Source organism: Brienomyrus brachyistius, chromosome 9 (assembly GCF_023856365.1).
Source record: "Brienomyrus brachyistius isolate T26 chromosome 9, BBRACH_0.4, whole genome shotgun sequence".
NCBI lineage: Eukaryota > Metazoa > Chordata > Actinopteri > Osteoglossiformes > Mormyridae > Brienomyrus > Brienomyrus brachyistius.
In genome coordinates, this window is record NC_064541.1 from 21,825,447 (window position 1) to 21,840,115 (window position 14,669).

General features: G+C 43.6%; 1 protein-coding gene across 2 annotated transcripts; it reads right to left on the minus strand.

Moving 5' to 3' along the window:
* Positions 1-5,385, minus strand: cldc1 (C-type lectin domain containing 1). 2 transcript variants are annotated; one of them, XM_049026125.1, is made up of 6 exons: positions 4,912-5,385; positions 3,939-4,046; positions 2,567-2,719; positions 885-1,036; positions 606-727; positions 1-498 (listed from the first exon to the last, which is right to left on the minus strand). In XM_049026125.1, the coding sequence occupies exons 1-6, from the start codon at positions 5,000-5,002 to the stop codon at positions 336-338; spliced, it is 789 nt and encodes a 262-aa protein (XP_048882082.1). In that variant the 5' UTR covers positions 5,003-5,385; the 3' UTR covers positions 1-335. The 2 variants fall into 2 exon arrangements, with proteins under 2 accessions (XP_048882082.1, XP_048882081.1); XM_049026124.1 differs by having other exon boundaries at positions 2,561-2,719; positions 4,912-5,381.
* Positions 5,386-14,669: the final 9,284 nt, after the last annotated feature.

The following is a 14,669-nucleotide window of genomic DNA, read 5'->3' on the forward strand; positions in this document are numbered from 1 at the left end:
TCCAATGTGTGTGTTTATTGTTCTTCACTGCTCTTCTGCTTTACACAGTTTGTAACATGTTGCAGGTGGGATGTCTCAGTCCGTCACATCCATAATTAAAATGATCATCTGTCTATACCAAGCTGTACCATTCTATAACATCATACCTTCGCTAAGGTTTTTAGTGACATAATCATGTATTATATTCAGGAAACAGCCCTAAACAATTAAAATTAGATCTGATTTAAGATGAAAAACCATGATAAAACGTATCAAAAATCATTTTAAGCTAAATAACTAAATTCCTTAGTTATTTCCTTCCTTCTTATTCCTTAGTTGGGTTGTGGTAAAATCAATCAGTCCATCTTAACAGCGTTCATTTCGCAAATGTGTTTGTACAGGAAGTCACAGGGGACATCAGCCCAGTATTTGTGGATCGAATTCAGAACCGCGCAGTCTTCTCCATGGATACCACCAGACAAGTGGTTATCTGGCTGGGAATTCTCCACGTTCCAGTACCTGCAGGTCAGAGAGGGGACGACATGTCACTTCTGCGGAAGCATTTTAATACAGGAGTGAGAGGATGACAGTCAGGAGGAGAGCAAATGGAGGGAGAGCATCCGTACGTGAAGTTGACAGTGGAGTTGTCCACCCATTTCCAGTCCCCTTCGGTCTCCCTGTCCGACAGACCAATCCAGAAGTGGTAGTCCAGCTGTCTGAGCCTCCGCACCTCTTGCTCCAGGGCCTCCTGCTCACGCATATGGTCACATGGCACTCATCATTTTTAATAAATGATCTCAGTTTTTGGACATCATCCTCATAATACATTAAGTGGCAGCTGGTTTAGAGGCGACAGCACCGCATGCAGAAGTATGGTGCAGTGGGAAGGGGGCTCCGGAACTCACGTGTTGCTCATGACTGCGCAGGACGACCAGGTGGCTGCCCAGTGTCTCACAGCTGGCCTTGCTGCTCTCCCAGTCCAGCTTGTCTTTGCTGAAGTAGTAACACTTGTCCTCAAACTCCACCCAGCTTGGGGGGCAGGGCTTGCAGTGGTTCACTGCCAGAGAGGTGAGATTGTGGGTTGGAGGAGAATTAGAAGGCAGTAGATTGCATCATTAGAGATGCAATGATTAATCGACTTAGTCGACTATAATTGATTACTAAATTTAGCCGTTGATTAGTTGGTGACGTTATCACGTCTGTTTCTCCCGGTAACTCGAAATGATTTGATATTACCGCTCACTAGAGAGTAGTTAACCAAAGCCAAATGGTAGATTCAAAAACAAAAACCTCCGAAGTGTGGGACCATTCCACACTTAACTCCGAAAAAAAGGTTGCCAGTTGCACAATTTGTAAAGCTGACCTTAGCTTACATGGGAACACATCCTCTATGCTCGAGCATCTGAAGAGGAAGCACATCGGCTCACTCATCTCGGTAAGTCAGTTATGCTAGTTAGCTAATGTTAATATTAAAAGCCGTTCTACTTCATGTTCTGAGCTGTAACATTTTCTATTTTGAAATGCGTATCACTGTCGCAAAAAAAACTAATTGTTGGTCAAAATTATGAGTTTTATTGGAGTTGTAGCGTGCTCCCGTCACCTTTATCGTTATGTGTAAAGTGGTCAAAATTCTTAAGTCAGTGTTTCTAGCGTCTTGACGTTCGGATAAGTCAAACGTGTTTATTATTTATTAAGTCTCAGCCCATGCTAATAATAACGTGGACATTGTTAACAAGACATCCTGTTTCTCCAGGAAGTTTCAGGAGACTCCCTTGACTCCCGCAAATGATGTGCAATATTCCCGAAATAAGTTTTTTAAAAATTTTTTACAGAGAGAAAGCGAGAGAGAGAGAGACGTGGCCACTCAGTTTGCGAGATCTGCTTTGTATTAGCCTATACTGTCATGCACACAATATAGGCTAATGCCAAACACAAGTGGTGAGTTTACGTGTGTTTCTGTGGTGTGGACTGATTCGGCTGATGTGTTTATGCAAGTGTTTTAGTAATTTTGCCCTAAACATGCTGACTTTCCTCCATTTCAATACAAAACTGTGATTGTAAATTTTAGTTGCAACTGAGTGTAGACAGACAGCAGAATGTATAAAGCCCAGAGTACATATCGAAATTGTTAACATTTAAAATTGAAAAGGATTGTTTGGTTTACTTGATATAGGGAATACTGATGTAGTTTTCATATATTTCATTGTTGCTGTATTGCTTATCCCTGGTTTTAAATTGTAACAGGAAAAATGGACATTAGATTTTTTAATTATCTTTTGTATTAACCAGAACGTTCATTAAAAGAGTGCATTTTTGAATGAAGTATTCAGCTTTATTGTCTTGATTGTTAGCAAATGCATGAAACAACCTCAAGCTAAATTTAAAAGCTGATACCTGATGCCAAATAAGAGTCATTTAGTAATTGGGTGATTAATCCGACTAATCAATTATTCATTTCAATGATCAACAGATTATTCAACTATCAAAATAGTTGTTTGTTGCAGCCCTGCTTGTCATTGTTACTTTGAAAGGTCACATGGAGAAGGACATAGCGACTTTTTCCAACCGGACCCTATCTCACCCGCACTTCTTGGTTCTGTGCAGTTCTGGACCAGGGTTTGGTAGTCCCCGCAGAGAGTGGTGTAGCGCTGGCTGAGAAGATTGTACTTTTGGGTGAGAGCGGATGTCTCTCCCACTATCCCTGCCCGAGAGTTGCCAGTATTCACAGGTCTGTTGTACACTGTGAGAGAGGGGAGGCAGTGGGAAACCAGAGAGGGGGACAGGAAGAGGTAGTTATTATTATAGCACAGCAGATTATTCAACACAATCCTGTGCCACTAAGAGTCAGGATGAAGGGCTGGTCTGATTATGAGGTGGGCGAATGATTAGAGACATGCACTTGAAAGGTTGCTGGTTTGAATCCCCGATCATTGTTCCCTGGGTGCTACTTGCTGCTGTGTGAGATATGGGTTAAATGCAGAGGACACATTTTGTTGTTGTATATTGGGGTACAGGGCCAGCAACATTGCTAAAGTGCCCTCTAGAGTGACAAAAAAACATCAGACAATACGCGGATGCCATTTTTACTTATTTGCTACTTAACTGAGTTTGCCACTGTGTTCACCAGGAGTGGATATCAACTTGAAGCCAGTAATAATAAATAATAAATGAACAATATAAAATGAAATAATACAATAATAAAATTATAATTATAATGTGATCAGGTCTGGATTGGGGTTGAGTTTCAGCCTAGGAATTTCACACCGCAGACCAGTCTTTGTCGAGTGTGGGGGTGGGGGAGGGTTCTTGACAATAACATTTGTTGAGCAGAGCCGGGAGGGCTGACATTGCGGTCCGAATTAAATTCTACACTATGTCTGGCTGTTCAGTACCCCTGCTATGGTGTTAGCATTGAGTTAAATTATTCCTCAGCCGTCGTCATCAACCCACAATTAGGAATTCTCCTGATTACCCCCCCTCCAGCATTGGCTGGAATTGTCTAAAATGTGTGATGGTGAAGTCAGTCTGGGCTCTACAAATGTAAATATTTATAGGTTTCTCCTGAAGTATATAAATTGTAGATATGTTTATGGAGAAGCGAGCCTTTTGGCAAATTAATCTGAAGAAGGACTAATGTCAAACTGTGGAATACTTTTCCGTACTGGCACAAAAAGATATATTTTACAATTTTTCAATAGTTGAAAGAGATATGATAAGGGAAAGACCTGTAGGTGTCTGTAATGACGAGGGGTAGGAGGCTAAGCATTCGAGTACCGTGATACTGGTGTCTTCACTTTGTTCAAATAAACAGTGGATAGAATTCTGTCAGATGGGAATAAGATGTCATGTTGTTCGGAAGACTGGCTCCGACGCTCACACACTGCGCTTTCCTGTTCTGCTCGTCTTGTTAAGGGCAGAGAGGGCGCCGGGCAACATGTGGGAGGCTGCCATTTACTCACGCAGGATGCTCAGGGCGATGTTGGCACAGACGGAGAGCAGCAGGGAGATGACGAGGACAGCGGTGGCCCGGCTCCTCATGCATCCTGTCTCCTGCCTGACCCCCACCACTTCGGGTGATGACAGTCCGGCCATTTGCAAACGGAAAGAGGGCAGAGTACGTGACCCGTGGGCGTGCTACCTCCGGCACAGCAGTGTGCGTGCTCCCACGTCGGCCGGAGCAGCGGCCAACATACTCATATGGACATTTTAACACGTTAATATCGGTCAGGTATCATGACATAGCAAATGGAATTTAGTCACACGTACACTGCGAGCGGCCACATTATTAGATACATCTATCTGCTATGGGGTTGGGAGCTCTTTATATCGTCAGAACTTCTTTAAGGCTGGGTGAGTTGTGCATTCGGGGAAGCCGTCCTACACATTTCCTGCTGTTGGCTTTGCATTTCTGGCTCTCCCTATTAGCTTTCAAGAGTCTGGCCATTCTCATCTGACCTTCCTGTTAACATGGTGTTTTCAGCCACAGAAATTACATAGAATGCATGTTTTATGTCCAGCTATTCCCAGTAGACTCTAGACACTGTACTGTGTGTCCATCCAATTAGGCTGGCTGTCTCACCATTTTCAAGATCGCTTAGATCAGGCATCTTAACTGTACTAAAGCTTCGCCAAAGAGTAAATGAACTTCTTTATCCTGCCTGTGTACTGCATGAATTCCGTAGGAACCACATAATTTGCTGTGTGGAGAACTGGACTGCTTTCCATAGCAAGAAAAGTGTACAGAAAAACTGGCCACTGAGTGTAAGATAAGTGAGCAATCGCCTGAGCCACGTGTACATCACAATGAATGAATGACTCCAGCACATTAAATCTGCCTTAGGGAATTAATGACAAATGACTCAACTATTATGTAAATCTATCTCATGTTTACAAAGGCAATTTGAATGAATATGAAAGAATATAGCAGATTACCTGGACTGGCCTGATTTTCCCTTAAAATGGGAGATTTGCCTGCAGGGGAGCCGCTCTCACTGAAATCCTGTAAGCTGGTATAATTCTCCATGTTCTGCCTGTAAAATCCGGCTTGCTTCACTTTTTACGTCCCTGAGCTGCTGACACCAATTTCTTTCTTGTTCTCCAGGATATTTTTAAGACTTTAAAGTTAGTTAAATTTTCCTCCCTTCTTCAGTTAGATCATAAGTTATTTAAAAAGCAGACAGAAGTGACCCCGCCGTCGGAGAAATCCGAAGAATATCCGCCGTCAGAACATTCCAGAAGAAAGTCCTGGAACACACACTTGACTTGAAAGTTGTCGTTTTTTCGCAGGAACCTCTGGTTTTGTCTTTTCGTCTGGTCTTGTCTTTTTTTGAACCTCTTGTTTTTCTTTGCCATGTGCCTGTCCTCCCCCTGCTGTTTTGTACTATTCTGGGTGAGGGGTGAGGGGTGTACGTGTAGACTGAGGAGGTGGGCTTTGGCTCTGGGAACAGTGTGTGTTTTGGAAAGAGAGAGACTCGGCACACACACTGTGGGCTGGGATCATGGCATCACGTTGCGTAAAGACCTAAAACACCAAAGTTTCCACATCTGCAAACTTCCCGGCACCTCTGCCAAAATGCCGAGGACAGAATGTTATGTTTTCACTGTCGCAGACTCCCTGTATCCACTTTGATTGCAACACATTCAACTTACGGTAAACTCCTGTTTCCCAGTCCAACAAAAATTCCTTTTTCTCTCTCTGTCTTCAGCTATAACAACCAAAGGCCCCAGAAAGAAAAAAAACAGATGGAAGTGAGTGAGCCTAATGGTACAGCGTCCCTTTAAAAAATATATATACAGCTCCCTCCACAATTATATGCAACCCTGGTAAAGATTTGTGAAAAGGGTTAGAAAAAACTTTCCACTGAAGTAGCTTCATCTCTCACTGAAAAAAATTAGAAAATCCAACCTTTCCTTGAAATAAATTTACTCAAAGAAAAACAAATCCTTCATCAATAAATAATTATTTTTAACAAAAACACATGTGCCACAATTATTGGCACCCCTGGAAATTATAATGGACACAATGTAACTGAAGCATATTTCCCCTGTAAATTGTATGTCTTGTTTTTGTTGTTGATTGGAGTGAATAGGAACCTTCAAGCTGCCTGCAAAACCTGCCTTTCCCCTATGTACAGTGAGGATGATCATAAGAGAGGCAAAAAATCCCCAAGGACCATTGTTGGAGAATCACAAGACAAAATAAAGTCTTGGGGTTACCACATCTCAGAAACCCCCTTCATGCTAATAGATTATTTGGAAGGTATGCCAGAAAAAAAGCTTTCAGTTAACCACAAAGCAACAAGAGTTTGCAAAACACTACTACAAGTTTGACTGGAACCAAATTCAATGGTCTTATTAATCAAAAATGGAGCTTTTTGGCAATAAACATGCAAGGCAGGTTTGGCATAAAAAAAGATGGCTGTAATGAAAAGAACATTATCCTAACTGTAAAATGTGGTGGAGGTTCTGTGATGTTGTGGGGCTGTTTTTCCTCCAAAGGCCCTTGTTACGGTACATGGCATTATGGACTCCATGAAATACCAGGACATTTTAAATCAAAATTTGGCTGCCTCTGCCAGGAAACTAAAAATGGGCCGTTATTGGATCTTCCGGCAGGACAGTGATCCTAAGCACATTTCCAAATCAACACTAAAAATGTTAGGTGATCACAGAATCAAGCTTCTGCCATGGCCATCTCAGTCCCCTGACCTGAACCCCACTGAAAACCTGTGGGCTGAGCTGAAGAGGAGAGTGTACAAGAGAGGGCCGAGGACCCTGGGTGATCTGGAGAGATTCTGTAAAGAGGAATGGTCTCAGGTGCCCTGCTCTGTATTCTCCAAACTTATAAAATGTTATAGGAGAAGATTCAGTGCTATTATACTGACAAAGGGAGGTTGTACAAAGTATTAAATGCTGGGGTGCCAATAATTGTGCCACATGTGTTTTTGTTGATAATAATTATTTCTTGATGACGGATTTTAAACCAATCAGAATGACACTATGAATTTTAAACAAATAGACATTAGTAAAAGAATGGAAATAAAACCGTAAATATACACTTTATTAGATACACCTTGCTAGTACTTTATTAGGTGCACCTTGCTAATATCAGAATTGTCTTAATTCTTTGTGGCATACAATCAACATTCCTCACAGGCTTTGGTTCTTGTTGACATGACAGCATCACGCGGTTGCTGCAGATTAGGTGGCAGATTAGTTATGACTTGGCAGTATAGGCAAATAGGTATCAAAAAGGGAGGCGGGGCTTAAACAGTCCCCCCCCCTCCCCACAGTCCAAAAACATGCTGTGGTTAACTGGAGTTATCAAATTGCCTGTAGGTGTTAATATGTGAGTGAATGGTGTGTTAGTGTGCCCTGTAATGGCTTGGCATCCCATCCTAGGTTGTTCCCTGCCTTGCTCCTGTAGCCCCCAGGATAGGCTCTGTACCCCCTGTGACGCTGAATAGGACAAACAGTTATAGAAAATGTTTGGGTGGATGGATGGATGGATGGAAGTTTTAAATAGCAAATGTACTTGCACCCATCTGAGCATCCATTGGTGTGTCAGTCTTAAAATGAGGTGGAGTGTGGTGCAATTGCAGATGCTCTGTCATGGTGTCCCTACAGTGGCGGCTGTGGGCAGTGTGGGTGCCTGGAGGCGAGGCAGCTGATGGGGTCTGGACCAGGGGAGACCTTGGGAGCAGTGGAGACTCCTGGACCGACAATGGTAAGTACCCTGATGTCACATCGACCGGCAGATGCCAACATAGACCCTCGGGCAGCTCAGTGGGGAGTGGCGCTGGAGGAGGAGAGGGGTGTGGCGTCTGAGCAAAGCATTGCAGCCTGAGGGGCACCTGACCTTCCACCAGAAGGAGCTGATGGAGGCACAGGCTAAGGATCTGGTCCTGGCCTATCTGCTGGGCTGGGTCCAGGGAGGTGGGAAACCGGAGTAGTCAGAGCTGAGATCCCTCAGCACAGCCACGAGAGCGTACTGCTTCCAATAAGACAACCTGGCCCTCCATGACAGGCTGTTGTATTGACGCTGGCAGGATTCTGTGCTGGAGCAGGTTGTGTGGTAACTGCTGGTCCCTGAGTCGCTCAGGGAGGCAGTGCTGTGGAGAGTGCATGGACCCCAGAGTCGGGTAATTCGGCATCACTAAAACCCTGCACAGGCTAGTGTAGTGGTTCTACTGACCAGACTACCACCTGGACATGGGGCTACATGTCCACTGCTACGACACCTGCACAATGCGCAAGGGCTCCCATGACCACTCCCAGGCACATCTCTAGTCCATGCCGCTCCAGCAGACCCATGGAGTGTGTCACCATGGACATCTTGGGCCGCTTTTCTGCCACTGACTCCGGCAACCAGTACGTCCTTGTGGTAATGGACTACTTTACAAGTGGCCAGAGGTGTACGTGATGCCAGAGGAGGTCTTTTCCAAGTTCGGGCCCTAGAAGAGTTTCACAATGACAAGGTCACAATTTCGAGTCCGCTGTCATGGAGGACGTCTGCCAGCCGCTGGACTCGTACTGCCCCAATGCACCAGGACGGGATGCCAGGATGGCTGACCCTTGAGGAGTGGGTTGTGTGGCGTCGGGGAGCCAAGCGGTGAACGGTTGTAATTTGCATTTTTACCAATGCAACACACTGCTTGTGTAAATAGCTCCTCTCTATGTCATGTATGTAGTTGATGTGCCTTGTTCTGTGTGCCATGGGTCCCTGTACTTGTGCCCTGTTTAGTTTTGTACTCAATACGCACGTGTTTAACTGCATGTAGATTACCTACCATGTGTAGTTGCCTCTGTTTGTGCAGTGACCTCCCCTCTGTTTCCCAGTAGTAAGGTATCCTCTTGGAGGTACTGTCCTCATGTTTTGCACGTTTTCTGCGTGAGTGAGTTTTGTTTGTGACTATGCAGTATCGATTCCTGTATTGATTGATTCCTACCAAAAAACAAGCACTCCCAGACTGCAGGTCACCTCATCATTGCATTGTATCTGGGTCTGGCAGATACCACAATATTTTGCCCTGCTGCCAATATTTTTCATTTGACGATGTCTATTTTCAGGTAAAGAGTAAAGATAAACCTGTAGCCTCAACAAATAAGCTTTGTTTAACAGTTAAAACATATTCACATAATAGTAGACTGTTTCTCATTTAGGCATATTTCACCTGAAACAATGTTTGCAATAACAGGTCATAGATTCGCACAAACAAAATCAACACATTGTGTGTTGTTTCAGTTTTTAGTGCAGTCGTCACTTTTGATTTGCTTGCACTTGCAGTGAATGTCAGTGTAGTCTGTCCAGTGTACGATAGCACTTTGTTGAATTTGTCACAACGGGCAAAAGGCAAATGGTTCCTACCAAAATCCACATACCGGTTGTATCTCCACTGCCAGACTCCACTCTCTCTCCACTGGCTTCCTGTAGCCGCCCGCATCAAATTCAAAACACTGATGCTCGCATACAAAGCTAAAAATGGTCTGACACCATCCTATCTAAAAGACCTCATCACACCCCGTACTGCGCCCCGATCTCTCCGATCCTCCAGCACTGTTAGACTGGTCCCACCACCCCTCAAGGCACAAGGACGACACACATCTCGGCTCTTCTCTGTCCTGGCGCCTAGTCGGTGGAATGAACTCCCCCTTGATGTTCGAACAGCGGAAACCTTGGCTGTCTTCAAGCGACAACTCAAAACTTTCCTTTTTCAGAAATACCTGAAGTAGTACTCTGTATTCTTACTCAGCTCTTTTCCTTGTGTGTGTGTGTGTGTGTGTGTGTACAAAAGAAGAAAAAAAAATTGTTGCATTTTCTCAACAGTGTTCGGATAGATGGTATTCATAGCCTGGGTCCTTATTGAGCTAGTATCGGAAAAATTCATCGCAGCGTCTTGAAGCACTTATGTAAGTCGCTCTGGCTAAGGGCATCTGCCAAATACTGTAAATGTATATGTAAATGTATCACTGTGTAGAAGATATGAGCACAGGCACCTCGACGATATCTTCTGCGTAGTGAAACAATTGGTGTGTGGAGTTTGATAGAAGAAAATATTCCTTACTACAAAGTCTGTAGATTATGTTCAGTAAATGAGTTAGGATTCAACTGTTCAAATTGCAGAGCTGTTGGATTAACATGATAGTGCCAGTTTTTTTGGAAGTTTATTTTTTGACCTGAGAATGAGCTCAAAAATAGAAGGAATGGCTGGAAAATAGCTAAGACTGTCACAGCACAAGAAACAAAGGACTCAAGGGCCGGCATCATGAGAACAAAAAGGGGCTTTATGTAACCCAAACAGGAGTAGGGAAGCAAACAGGACCATGAGGGGTCAAAATGGAAAGACGTGTACTGGGAATGGAACAGGCAACTGGAGGACTGATGTTAATGATCGAACTGAGGAACACAAGACTGGCAAACACTTATATACAAGAATTAAGATGAGGCTGACACAATGCCGCTGTGGATGGTTAGTACAATGAGATTGGTGATAGGAAGCATGAGACAACTGCGGATAATTAGGAGGCATCTGGAAGATCAGCAGCAGCCCCTGCTGGTCATACCAGGGAATGAACAGGACAGGTCATGACATACAATATAGATGGTCTCTTATATGCAAGTAAAGGTCATCTGCATTCAATAAGACCTTCTCTTCCTGTCCATTATGAGTGATCCGTTTAAAGGCAGTGGAAGACATGTATAACATGTAACATGGTGGACAACAGTTAAGTTGCAATGGAAAAAATCAGAAGAGACAAAGGGCAAGCTTGTCTGGTTCGACATACTAATGTAGAATAATCAGAGCGGCAGATATTTGTGTGGACAGGTGCTTGTGGGGTGGAATAAAACGATGACTCCAGGAGAAAATGATGTCAACAAATCCAGACTCGGTACTGCCAAACGGTACTCCCTTCCTATCCTTCCAGACTCGGTACTGCCAAACGGTACTCCCTTCCTATCCTTCCAGACTCGGTACTGCCAAACGGTACTCCCTTCCTACCCTTCCAGACTCGGTACTGCCAAACGGTACTCCCTTCCTACCCTTCCAGACTCGGTACTGCCAAACGGTACTCCCTTCCTACCCTTCCAGACTCGGTACTGGCAAACGGTACTCCCTTCCTGCCCTTCCAGACTCGGTACTGCCAAACGGTACTCCCTTCCTACCCTTCCAGACTCGGTACTGCCAAACGGTACTCCCTTCCTACCCTTCCAGACTCGGTACTGCCAAACGGTACTCCCTTCCTACCCTTCCAGACTCGGTACTGGCAAACGGTACTCCCTTCCTGCCCTTCCAGACTCGGTACTGCCAAACGGTACTCCCTTCCTACCCTTCCAGACTCGGTACTGCCAAACGGTACTCCCTTCCTATCCTTCCAGACTCGGTACTGCCAAACGGTACTCCCTTCCTACCCTTCCAGACTCGGTACTGCCAAACGGTACTCCCTTCCTACCCTTCCAGACTCGGTACTGCCAAACGGTACTCCCTTCCTACCCTTCCAGACTCGGTACTGCCAAACGGTACTCCCTTCCTACCCTTCCAGACTCGGTACTGCCAAACGGTACTCCCTTCCTATCCTTCCAGACTCGGTACTGCCAAACGGTACTCCCTTCCTACCCTTCCAGACTCGGTACTGCCAAACGGTACTCCCTTCCTATCCTTCCAGACTCGGTACTGCCAAACGGTACTCCCTTCCTACCCTTCCAGACTCGGTACTGCCAAACGGTACTCCCTTCCTACCCTTCCAGACTCGGTACTGCCAAACGGTACTCCCTTCCTACCCTTCCAGACTCGGTACTGCCAAAAGGTACTCCCTTCCTACCCTTCCAGACTCGGTACTGCCAAATGGTACTCCCTTCCTACCCTTCCAGACTCGGTACTGCCAAACGGTACTCCCTTCCTACCCTTCCAGACTCGGTACTGCCAAACGGTACTCCCTTCCTATCCTTCCAGACTCGGTACTGCCAAACGGTACTCCCTTCCTACCCTTCCAGACTCGGTACTGCCAAACGGTACTCCCTTCCTACCCTTCCAGACTCGGTACTGCCAAACGGTACTCCCTTCCTATCCTTCCAGACTCGGTACTGCCAAACGGTACTCCCTTCCTACCCTTCCAGACTCGGTACTGCCAAACGGTACTCCCTTCCTACCCTTCCAGACTCGGTACTGCCAAACGGTACTCCCTTCCTACCCTTCCAGACTCGGTACTGCCAAACGGTACTCCCTTCCTACCCTTCCAGACTCGGTACTGCCAAACGGTACGCCCTTCCTACCCTTCCAGACTCGGTACTGCCAAACGGTACTCCCTTCCTACACTTCCAGACTCGGTACTGCCAAACGGTACTCCCTTCCTACCCTTCAATTTTTAATTATTTTTGCTCAAAGTTTTCTTTTTGGCATTTTTAACAAAGAGAAGGAAAAGAAAGAAAAAAAAAAAACAAAACAGAACAAGACATTTCAAACCCTCAACCCATATCCAAGTGTTAGGGCTCCGTCCCAGTATCCAGGCTACCGTACCACTGCAAGCAATTAACATGCATTGAAGAAAAATTAAATAATAATAATTAGGAGAGCGCAGAGAAGATCAAAATGATAAGACGTACATATTCAGATTATACATATACAAACACATATATACATATATAACCATGTACAGACACTAAGGAATCAATCAAAAGGTACAGTACTGGGGTCTAATCGTTTAAGTCCAAAAATGGCTGCTAGACGTAATAAAATCTAGATTTTTTTTTTATATTTCATGGAGTAACGGATTTTTTCTAATGTTAAGAAATACAACATGTCTCTAATCCAATGACCAAATGTCGGCTGAGAACTTTCCTTCCATTTTAATAGCACCTGTCGTCTTGCTATAAGGGTTGCAAATGTAATCATATTCCTTGAATGTTGAGGGAGTACGGAATCATGTGGAATCACCCCAAAGATTGCTGTAATACTTGAAATAGCTACTAGGCTTTGAACAGTTTGTAATATAACAGTAAATATTGGTTGCCAGAATTCACTTAATCTGGGGCATGACCAGTATATATGTACCAGAGTTGCTGGACCTTGCTTGCATCGGTCGCATTCAGAAGAAACATTTGGTGTAAATTTAGCCAATTTAGCTTTGGACCAGTGTAGCCGATGTACTACTTTAAACTGAATGACTGTGTGTCTTAAACAAATTGAGGAAGTGTGAATTGTCTTAATTATTTTCTCCCACACGTCATCTGAAAGTTGCAAATTAAGGTCATCCTCCCATTTATCTTTTAGCACTTTCAGGGAGTTCAAATTGTGTGTATTTAGTAAAGAATAAATAGCACCAATCAGTCTTTTAGACTGTGCATTCAATGTTGGGATCGAATCTAGGAGGGAGTTGGGAGGACGTGTGGTTGCGTAAGACATGGACAAGTAAAGCTGGAACCATGAATATCTAAAAAAAAAATGCGATTGTGGTATATTATATTTAAGCTGCTGCTCATCGAAAGATATTAAAGTATTGTTGATATACAATTTTATCATTGTGATCCCATTCCTAGACCATATATTAAAAGCATCATCTGTCAATGATGGTACAAACATTGGATTCAGTATTATTGGGGCATATATTGAGAGATCTTTAAGTGAAAAAATTTGTCTAAATTGAGCCCAAATCTTAAGAGACTGTTTTACAATAGGGTTTGAAGTATATCTAGATATGGGTCCAGGTCATGTATCTTCAGTGCTAGAGTCCATCCAATGCAATACAGCTCTATTGAAATATTAATATTAAAATATTGAAATTTTCCATGCTGCCTATGTCTCGGCAATCTTTCTTTACGTATTCGGGGAGTTTTCTTATTCCAAACAAAGCCGGATATCAGTTTATCTATTGTTAGAAAAAAAGATCTCGTCAAATAAATCGGAATACATTGAAACAAATATAGCAGTTTAGACATGATATTCATTTTGATCGCATTTATTCTACAGTACCTCCTAATGACAGTGGCAGATGATCCCAGCGTTCCAAATCTTGCTTTTAGATGAGCCATTAAAGGTGGAAAGTTAGCATTAAAAAGATCTTTAAATTTGTATGTGATCCAAATTCCTAAGTACTTTATCCAAACATATTTTAAATGGAAATAATTGAAAATTAACACTTAAAGGTTTGGGGTTCACTGGCATAAGTTCACTTTTGCTTAAATTAACTTTATATCCTGATATATTACCAAACTCATTTAACATTTTGAGGATTTTGGGCAAACTAGTTATAGGATCGGAGACATACAGCAGCATGTCATCTGCATATAGAGAAATTTTAAGTTCAATTCCACCTCTCTGAATACCTCTAATATCAGACTCCATGCGCAAAGCAATTACTAGATGTTCGATGGCTATGGCGAACAAGAGAGGCGATAGTGGTCATCTCTGTCTAGTGCCACGACCAAGCGGGAAGTAAGAGGATCCCTTCAACTTTTAGTAGAACTTGATACGGAATCTATGAGACCCATGAGCTTTATGAGACCGCATGGCATTGATAGATTTTATTATCTCTTCAAGGGTCGAAAAAGAATCCAATTTTTTAACAAGCTTAGAATCAATGTTCGGAAATGTAACGTTGTCAAGAAAGTGGTTCATTTTCTCAGTATATGCAGGAAATTCAGGTTTTACCATGAAGAACAGAAGGATTTAAATTTGGAATTCATGTCTGAAGGC

Excerpts from the sequence above, each read along its gene's own strand:
- cldc1 (XM_049026124.1), bottom strand. The coding sequence starts at position 5,002 with ATGGAGAATTATACCAGCTTACAGGATTTCAGTGAGAGCGGCTCCCCT. Across the intron at positions 4,047-4,911 it reads GGAAAATCAGGCCAGTCCAG|TGGTGGGGGTCAGGCAGGAG; the intron begins GTAATCTGCTAT and ends CATCACCCGAAG. Across the intron at positions 2,720-3,938 it reads CATCGCCCTGAGCATCCTGC|TGTACAACAGACCTGTGAAT; the intron begins GTGAGTAAATGG and ends CCTCTCTCACAG.